The 10,059-nt window shown below is 47.7% G+C and overlaps 1 protein-coding gene across 1 annotated transcript in view; it reads left to right on the top strand.

Moving 5' to 3' along the window:
- The window catches only part of CDH22 (cadherin 22), a 154,882-nt gene that overhangs the window by 105,136 nt on the left and 39,687 nt on the right, over positions 1-10,059 (top strand). The window contains exons 5-7 of the mRNA XM_069062725.1: positions 1,830-1,997; positions 5,122-5,309; positions 6,958-7,211. Coding sequence (XP_068918826.1) covers positions 1,830-1,997; positions 5,122-5,309; positions 6,958-7,211 — 610 coding nt within the window. The remainder of the gene's footprint in view (positions 1-1,829; positions 1,998-5,121; positions 5,310-6,957; positions 7,212-10,059) is intronic.

The raw sequence follows: 10,059 nt of genomic DNA on the forward strand, positions 1-10,059 counted from the left end.
CCTCCTCCTCCTCCTCCTCCTCCTCCTCCTCCTTCTTCTTCTTCTTCTTCTTCTTCTTCTTCTTCTTCTTCTTCTTCTTCTTCTTCTTCTTCTTCTTCTTCTTCTCCTTCTTCCCATTTCCATTATTATGGTCATTTTGTATATTGTTTTCCCAGTGCTTCTTACTTCCTTCTGCCTCAGTTCATATAAGACTTCCCATGCTTAGATGATTTCTCCATATTAATTATTTCTTATAGGACAGTAATATTTCATTGTGTTTGCATACTAGTCTAATGTTCAGCTTTGTACTAAACCCTGGCAAAGATGCAAAGAACAAAACACAGCCACAGGGTTATAGATTTAGAGCCGGAAAAGGAACTTCGAGGTCAATCATTCCAACCCCTTAATTTTATAGATGAGGAAACAGAGAGGTTAATTGACTTAAGAGCTCACACAGCTAAGTGGCATTTGGATGCAGGTTTTCCTGACTCCTAAGTCTGGTATCCCAATACACTATGACACAGTCTCTTGGTAAATTAGTCCTTGCCCTGAAAGGAGCTCATAGATGAGGGGACAAACTAACATATTATGGGAGATAAAGTGGAAGAAATGGTATGGAGCAAGAATGGACCATGAGCCCCTCTGTCTGTGTACTCACTCCCACTCACTGAACTGACCCCTCCCAATCCCTGTCAGAGACAGCCCTGTGAGAGAACTCTCAGGGTGGAACACGGAGCCCTCCCCACTCTGGGTATTCCTTCCTGACAAGCCCTTCCTGCCCCAGGGCTTGGGATCTCAGGGCCAAGCTTAGACCCTCCTTTTCCTATAAGCTGCCACATCCCAGCAGGCTGAGGCTGCAGCACCAAAAATGAAAGAGAATCTGGGGGTCGTTTGGGGGAGATTTAGAGCCTAGGAGAGCCCAAGGGCCAGCTTGCGGAGCCAGGAGCCTGGGTTTTATTGGAGAAATAAAAAGGCAGCTGGTGCGTGACTCCACCTGGCACTCACAGCTTAGAGGGGTCAGAGCTGAGCCAGGAAAGGAATAGTAGCAGAAGGGGGAGCCCAGCCCCGGGCACTGCCCATCACCAGCTGGTGCTCAGCAGGCTGGGAGAGCGCTGAGCTGATCATCCTCTGGAGGCGTGAGGGGGCCGGGGGCCGGGGGTCTCTGGCCTTAGCCCAGGTTTTTCTCAATTGTCCAGTTTATAGAATGAAGACTGTCTCTTTAATATGGGAGCTGGACCGACCTGGGGTTTCTGACATCCATCTAGAAACAGTAATAATTTGAAAGGGGAGGGGGGAATCTAGGACTGTTTACAGAGATGTAGTATGTATGGGTATGTGTTTGTGCTATATGCACAAGTTATATGCACAGTGTGTGCCTTTCCTCTCCATCTCTAATGTTCTGTGAATGTATGTGTGAACTATGGGGCTATATATGAATTATGTGTGGGTATGTGTCAGTGAGTTGTGTAAGCTGATTGTGTGTGAAATTGAGTTGTGAATGTGGTTGTATATTACTGGGTATGAGTTGTGTGTGTGCATTATGTTAGTAGCATGTGGAGTGTGTGTGTGTGAATAAAACTACATTTTGTTCAGGATTATTTGATGAATTTATAATTGTCCTCCATAGTGGTGAATGACTGAGAGGGTCTTAGCTCTCTGGTCTGCACCTCACCCTTCTAACCCAGCTTCCAGAGTCTCTGACAAAGGAAGCTGAATCCCTTGTATAAAGGAGCAGAGAAGGAAAGGGGTCAGTGGGGTATCACTTAGATCTCGAGCCGCAAGACTGGAGACCCAGTATAGCCCCTACCTCCCAAATGAAACTGAGTGAGGATGCCTTTGTTCCTTCCCAGGTGTGATCCGCACAGCAGTGGCCGACTTGGACCGGGAGAAACAGGAGCGTTATGAGGTTGTGATCCGAGCTACGGACATGGCTGGTCAGCTGGGAGGTTTGTCGGGCTCCACTACAGTGACCATCGTCATTACTGATGTTAATGACAACCCACCCCGCTTCCTACAAAGTAAGGACCCCTGCTTGGCTGCCCACCAGTTTGCAGGACTCACTGTCCCTCAGACCTCCTCTGCTCTCAATTTAGTTCAATTCAGCAAGCATCCATTGAGCAACTACTATTATGTATGTCTAAGACACTGTTCTAGACACTGGGGATGCAAAGATAAAAATGATGAAAGTCTCTACCCTCAATGAGCTTACATTTGTCCCACTACCTTTCTTTGTCTCCCCCATCTCTCATGGTGCCCACTTCCTTCTTCCCCAGCAATTGAAGAGTAGGAGGCCAGCCCACCGTCTATCTGCCTGTCCTGGGGCCCCTTGTCCTACCCACAATTGCCACCTCACCCTGGCATTGTCTGGGAAGAGACCCAGATGGTTAGATCTGATGAGGGGCTTCGAGGCATAGAGGGGGCTGGGAGGAAAGAGACTTGATCATTCTTGCTGAGGCCAGCTAAGCCAGGTCTTGCCATCTGCCTGACTTGGCACAGACACATTGTCACCAGATATCTGCTAGGGGAAGAGTTAGCTAAGGCTCCCAGTCCTATGCTCACTCATTCACTTTTTGCCCAAGAAATCTGCCCTTTCTGGGGTGGCTAGGTGGCTCAGTGAATAGAGTACCAGCCCTGAAGTCAGGAGGACCCGAGTTCAACTCCGACCTCAGACACTAAATACAAAACTAGCCGTGTGACCTTGGGCAAGTCACCTAACCCCAATTACCTTACTTTCCTCCCCAGACCTGCCACTTACTACTTGTTGTGACAACATTCTTCCCCTTTATGAGCCTCAGTTTTACCATCTGTAAAAGCGGATAATACTATTTCCTATACATAATGCACAGGGTCATTGTGAGGAAAGCACTTTATAAACCTTCAAGTACTACCAAAACGTGAATTATTATTGTTGCCGTTGTGCAACAGGGACACTAAGGAGGTAAATATAGCACTTAAGACTTTCAAAGCTCTCACCCATGATGGCACAAGATTCATAGCTCCCAAAAGGGAAATGTGCAGGAAGGGAGTTATTTGACTCCTTTTGTATATAAGGAGAGAAGTCCAAAGAATGGAAGTGACTTACCCAAAACCACACTTTGAATTAGGGGTGGAGAGTCAGGATTGGAACTCAGATCTACTGGCTCCAAGCTCAGGGTTCTTGCCTCTTCCCTATACTGCCCAAGGTTGTTCCTTTGTCTTAAGTTCCAGGCCCTTTGGACAACTCTGGTTGGGGCCTGGAGATCTGGGCACCTAGACCCAGGTTTTCTTCCAAGCTGTCTGCAGCATCTCCCCATTCCTGGAGCCCCAGCTAGTGAGTGTTCTGCAGCAGTCTGAGGAGGGTCCACAGGCTTGTTTCCTGATCTCTCCCCACTTCCCTCACTCTCAAGACCATTTTGCAGATGAGGAAACTGAAGCCCAGAGAAGTGGATATTTGTCCAAGCTCACACAGCTCTTCAGTCTTCTTCCCTGGCTCCCTCTCCCCTAGAGCCTCACTCTGTCTGTCCAGCTGGGCCCCCTCCATCCTTGACTCCAGCCGTTGCTGCCGCCACCACTGCCTGAGAGCTGGGGAAACGGCCAGGCGCTGGCAGAGATTAAATGCCGGTGGGAATGTGAGCTGATTCCTATCAGGCGAGTCATTATGAGAGGTCTGGAGCTCTCATATTAGGACTCCGCCACAGGGGACTGACCCCCGAGAGATAACAGAAGCCTATCCGCATGGAGCCAGTCATAATCTCTGCCTTGCACTCCTGCTGTGGAGCAGACCTGCTACAGGCTGTTGGGGAGGGATCCAGCCTTTGGGAAGGAAGGGGGAAGGGTATGCAGCTGGCCAGTCCCATTGGCATAAGGGGCAGAGGAAAGACTGGCCTGGTACCCATGCCCCTGCCAACCCACAATGCTAAAAGCCTCTCCCTTGTTAGGCAGGACCTTCAGGATCTTAAATTGTCAAAGCAGAAAGAGACCTTGGAGCATAGAACTTTAGTGCTGGAAGGTACCTTAGTACAAAGAGTAGAAGGGTCCATAGTGGCCATTTAGTCCAGCCCCACTGTTTTACAGGTGAGATAACTGAGGCCCACAGAGGTTGTGACTTTCCCAATGTCGCAGAATGAATCAATGGCAGGACTGGAAATCGAACCTAGTTCTCCCTACTCCCAGTCATAGTCAATAGAAGAGCTGAAGGATGGGGTCATCCATCCATCCATCCATCCATCCTATAGTTGCATCCAACATGTTCCCAGGCTTAAAACAGGTAGGGGTGCCACATCTTACTCACAAGCATGGCACCAGCCTTACCTTGGTCCTTATAATAATTTTTCTTTAAAAAAGTTTGTTGCCATCTTGTTTTCATCATAACCCTTGAATGTGGGTAGGATAAATAGCATCCCTATCAGAGTACAGATGAGGAAACTGAAACTAGGGCTAGAACCCTGATTTCTAATCCATTATCCTTACCACAACAAGCTTGAGGTGCTCAGTGGTGGTTAAATCACAAGACTACATACCTGTGGACCCCAATGCAGCTTTCAGTCAGTATGGGGTAGTGGCAAGAGTGCTATATTTGGAATCAGAGAAACTGGATCCAAATCTCTGCTCTGCTATTTATTAACTGTGTGCTATTAGAAAAGTAACTTCCTCTTTCTGGTTCTCCTCTGTGAAATAAAGGAGATTGGTCTGAATAATTTCTCAGGTCTTGCCCAGCCCTGTATCCTATGATCTCTACAAATATCCTAGTCAGTCAACTCTAAGCTCTAATTCAGGCCTTCCCCATCAGAGAATTTTTTAGTCTGAAGACTTACTTCCTCCAATTCAATTAAACAATTTTTAGATGCCTTCTCTCAGCTGGGTTTGGTATAAAGATAAGGTACAGTCCTTTCCCTCAAGGAATTGATGCTGTAGTACATTCCTTCTCCCCCTTCCTGCTCCTACATTCTCCCAATATCCCAGCTCCTATGGAAATCACCTTCCTCAATTCATCCCTTATCCCATCACTATACCCTTCCCCATTCCTTCTACCAAAGGAGCAGAGGGTACAAGGTCTGTGACTTCTCAGGAAAAGGGTAGATGGTGGCAGGAGCAAAGTCCTTAAAGGACCTTAACAGTAGAGCCTAGTTCCTCAGCTCATGGGCTCTGTATGACCCCTTCCAGAGATGTACCAGTTCAGCATCGTGGAGACAGCACCCATTGGCACTGCCATTGGGCGAGTGAAGGCTGAGGACTCGGATGTGGGAGAAAACACTGACATGACATACCAACTCAAGGACGAGGGCGGCGGGGACATGTTCAAGGTCACAACAGACAGCAACACCCAGGAGGCCATCATCACTGTGCAGAAGGTGGAGACCCGGTGCGGTGGGAAGGGGAGGAGCATACAGCAAGGAGTCTGGGGTGGGGTTGTTGGAGAGAGACTGTAGAAGAGAGGAATCAGCATGGTAGGATAGGATGAGACCTGGCCATTAATTCAGAAGACCGAGGTTTGGATCCTAGTGCTATAGTAACTTAGTAGCTATGTGACCTTGGACAAGTCATTTTTTTTAAACATTCTGAGCCTGTGTTTCCTCTGTAGAATGACAAAATAAAGAGGCTGGGCTAGGTGATTCCTAAAATCTCTTCAAGCTCTGACATTCTGTGTTTTAGATCCTAGAATCCTAAGTTCCAAGACCCCTACCATTTCTAACACTCTGTGTTCCAGGTCCTAACATTGTGTGTTCTGTAGTCCTTTCCAAATATGGAATCAAAGTCAAAAAAGATGTGAGGTGATTCTAAAATGGTAGAGTAAAGGGATATATCTTTGCCTCCCCTGGAAGAGAACCAACAGCCCTTTGCTCCTTTCGTGATAAGCAGAGTATCCATTCTTCCTGGCCACCCCAGCCCCCAGATGGCCACTCAAAGACTCTCTCTTCTCATCACAATTGCTCCTGAGGCACCCTCAGCTGCTCCGTCATGTCAGCATGGTAGCGAAGTGAGCCCCCACCTGATTGATGACCCCGGCTCTGGGCCCATCACTCAGTGGCTTGCCTGCATCCTGATTTCCCAGGAGCAGAGGCTAGTAGGAGTGGGGGTGGAATGGGCTTCCCCCATAATGGGAAAGTGGAGGGAGGGAGAAGCTCGGCCTTGACTTCAGTAATGACTTTTCCCTCTAAAATCAGCAGGACCAACACTATCTACATAAAGGCAAAGCAGGCATTCCCCTATAGTGTGCTATTAGAGGGCCTTTGGGAAGACCTCTTCTGCCCCTTAACATTCTTCCCAGCACTTGTCACAGGGACTAAAATTCCACTATTTTCATCATTCCTTTGGGTGAAGCTATTGTCTTTGGAAGGTCCCAGTCAGCATTTACTGAGAGCTGTAAGAGATTATTAATCATTAGCATCCACTGATGAATTGGCTCAGAATGTCCAGTTCTCAAGGAATCATAGCACAACATAGCTGAGATTTGAATGTACATATAGAATCCTGGACCCATAGATTGTTGGAGCTGGGAGGGGCCTTAGAAATCTTCTAGTTTAAACTTTTCATTTTACAGAGGAGGAAACTGAGACCCAGAGTAATGGTGATTTGTCCAGGGCCAAACGCAAGGTAGTAGCAGTACTGGGATTATAACCCTGGTCTTCTGACCCAGAGGTCAGATGGGTCTGACTGGGGGGTGCTGAACAGGAGCCCTGGATGCTCACATGGTTGGTATAGGAAGGGGAGATGAAGAAGAGGCCTAGTCCTGAGGGAGATATATAGCCATTTGAGAGAGGGACCTTCTTGATAGCCCATCACCAGCACTGTTACTGTTATGCCTTTGAGTTCTCCTTATCTCCAAAAGACTCCAAAGGGGCAGCACAGCGGACTTGGGCCCTTGTCACTCCTGTAACCACCCACTGGCCCTGACATCTAGGGCACCATGGGAACCTTAATTCCTCCCTCAGTCTCCAGCTCTAAAAGTCCCCTCTAAGGACCCAATCCCCTCTCACCCAGTCCCTCTCTGTGTCCTAGTGCCTGGACTTTGAGGCTCAGGCCACACACACGGTGGTGCTCGAAGCCTTGAACAAGTTTGTGGACCCACGATTTGTAGACCTGGGAACCTTCAGGGACCAAGCGATTGTCCGGGTCACGGTGATGGATGTGGACGAGCCTCCTGAATTCCGGCCACCCTCTGGGCTCATGGAAGTACAGGAAGATGCCCAAATTGGCTCCATAGTTGGTGTGGTAACAGCGCTGGACCCTGACGCTGCCAACAGGCCTGTCCGGTGAGGCTCCCCTACCCTATCTGGGACCTGTTAGGGCTGCTGCACCCCTCACCCCCTGCCAAGAGGTTCAAAGGAGACACAACACATGTTGTTGGGGAAAGTCAGGAAGGACATCCTAGATGGCACTGGATCTGGTCTTTGAAGGATACTAGGCAACTAAATGGCTCAGTGGACAGAGTGCTGGGCCTGGAGTCAGGAGGATCTAAGTTCAAATCTGGCCTCAAATACTTACTAGCTGTGGGACCCTGGGCAAGTCACTTAACTTATCTGCCTCAATTTCCTCCACTGTAAAATGGGGATAATAATAGCACCTACCTCCCAGGATTGTTGTGAGGATCAAATAAGATATTATTTGTAAAGTGCTTAGCATTGTCTGGCACATAGTGAGAAATTAATATGTGCTTGTTCCTTCCCACACACACATACACACATACTTCCCTCCCTACTAGAGACTAGACTAAGTAAAGATGAGAATTCATGAGAGGAGCACACTGGATTGGGAGTCAGAGGACTTGGGTTTGAATCTCAGCACTGCAGCTTCTCTTTGTATGATTGTGTGTCATCCCATCCTAGGGTCTAGGGGACCTGCTTTGTGACCTCAGGCCCTCTCTGGGCCTCATTTTTCTCTTTTATAAAATGAGTGGGTTGGCCTGAATAATCCTTAAGGTCCCTTTCAGTCCTAAATCCTTTGCTTATTCCAGGTCAGAGGGTACAGTGTAAGCAAAAGCAAGGAGGAAGAAAGAAAAACAATGAAGGGAATGTAAAAAGACCCATTTCACTGGAGCAGAGGATTCCTGTTCAGAGAAGATTGGGAAATCAGTCTGTAAAGGGTAATGGCAGCCTGGGTGTGGAGGGCTTTAAATGCCAGGCTTGGGAGCTACTTACTCTTTGAGCAGTGAGCAGTCAGGGAAAGGTTCTACAGAGGGAGATGATAGGGTTCAGTGGACACACAGAACCCTTCTGGGGCTAGGGAAGCCTTGCAAAGATATCCACCATCTACCAGACTGTCTGCATCCTTACCAGCCTCTCTTGATCTATCCTACTTTCCAGGCATATGCTTTGTTAGCCGTGAGCATCAAGAGCTAAAGTGGCTGAAACAGTACTCGGAGGGCTGGAGGAACTTTATTTTGACCCAGTTTCCCCCCCAACTTAATTTCATGCATATTTTCTGGGCTCAATTTCATCCATGGGTCTGAAGAGGCCAGCAACAATAAAATATCTTGCGTATGACACGCATAATCCTGTTTGCAGAAACCTGAACACGCTGTTTATGCCAAAACTTGCTGCAGCATCAGAGCTTTAGAATCTAGATTGCTGAAATACAGGACATAGGATATCAGAACTGGAAGGAACCTTCGAGTATTGACTGTCACAGCTGGAAGGAGGATAGCCTGATATAATAAAAAGAGCAAGATTTGGAGTCAAGAGTCAAATCCCAGCTCAGTTCCTTAAAAACTATAATAATAACTTAATAATATGCAATTTTGAACAAATCCCATCATAGAATCATGGATTCCCAGCCTTTCTGGACTTCAGTGAACTTACCTATAAAAGGAAGAGATGTACTAGTTGGTTTCTACAGCCCTTTATAGCTTGAAATCCTATGATCTTATGACCTTGGAACATAGAACATGAGATGTTAGCACTGCAAGGGACCTTGGAACACAGAATAATAATGATAGGCAGCATTTATTTCACTGCTAGGTTTGCAAAACACTTTACAAATATCACATTTTATTCTCACAACAACTCCAAGAGGTAGGTGCTATTATTATCCTCATTTTATAGAAGAGGAAACTGAGGCAGACAGGTTTTGCCCAAGGTAACACAGCTAGTAAGTGTCTGAGGAGGGTCTGAACTCTAGTCTTCTTAGCTAGATCTATACAGTATTAGAAACTGGGAGACTATTTTGATCTAAATTCATTTTACAGATGAGGAAACTGAGGCCCAGAGTAGGAAATCAACAAGCCTGAGATAAAACAATGACTTAGCCAGGCCCCAGGAAACCAAGATGGTGGGTGGGGCCCTCTCACCTGAGGGTCAGCAAAGGCATCATAACGCACATGGTCACCCAACTGGAAACATAGTGAGACAGTCTATGGATGATGAACTGTGGATGCCAGAGAGGCAGCAGGACTTAAGTGGGCAGGAAAGGAAGGACTCCTGTGGTGCCAGGATGGAACAAGTGGGCAGAGAGAGGAGGGAGTAGTCAACTTCTAAGCACAAAGGAATATTCATTCTTGAAGACAGAGAAGGGGTAGAATTGTGTGTGTGTGCACATGCACGTATGCACTCATGCCTGTGTGTGTATGTGCATGCATGCCTGTGTGTGTGTGTGTGAGTGAACTAGGAGAGGGGGTGGTGGAGACCAGCTCATTTATCCAAAGTCCCTCCCATCTTGTTTTCCTTCCTTTCTCTGGAGAACCCCCCTCCTACGGCTGTGATTACCCTGGGCATACAAAAGCAGCTGGGAGGGGCTGCCAACTGGACTGAGTCACTCCAGGAGTGAGAGGGGGAATTGAAAAGCTGATTTGCCAAATAGCGGTTCTCTGTAGTGGGTTTCTTTGCTGCAACCCAGGCCCCCTCTGCTGGCTTGGAAGCCTAAGAAAGGGAGACAAGTCTATAGGCCAGGGAGAAGCGTGAACTGGGCTGGAGGGAAGGATGCTTACCCACCTGCCAGGCAGACCTCAGAATAGGATCCAGGATGGAGAAAAGGGATCGGCACTGATTGGGGAGGGTTAGGAAGGAGTGAAGGAGGTAAGCAGCAAGGAGAAGGGGGAATACGGAACCATTGGTCTGCTACACACACACACACACACACACACACACACACACACACACACACACA

Source organism: Petaurus breviceps, unplaced genomic scaffold (genome assembly GCF_028583685.1).
Source record: "Petaurus breviceps papuanus isolate PSGF00001 unplaced genomic scaffold, PetGlider_PUasm1.0 90503, whole genome shotgun sequence".
Lineage (NCBI taxonomy): Eukaryota > Metazoa > Chordata > Mammalia > Diprotodontia > Petauridae > Petaurus > Petaurus breviceps.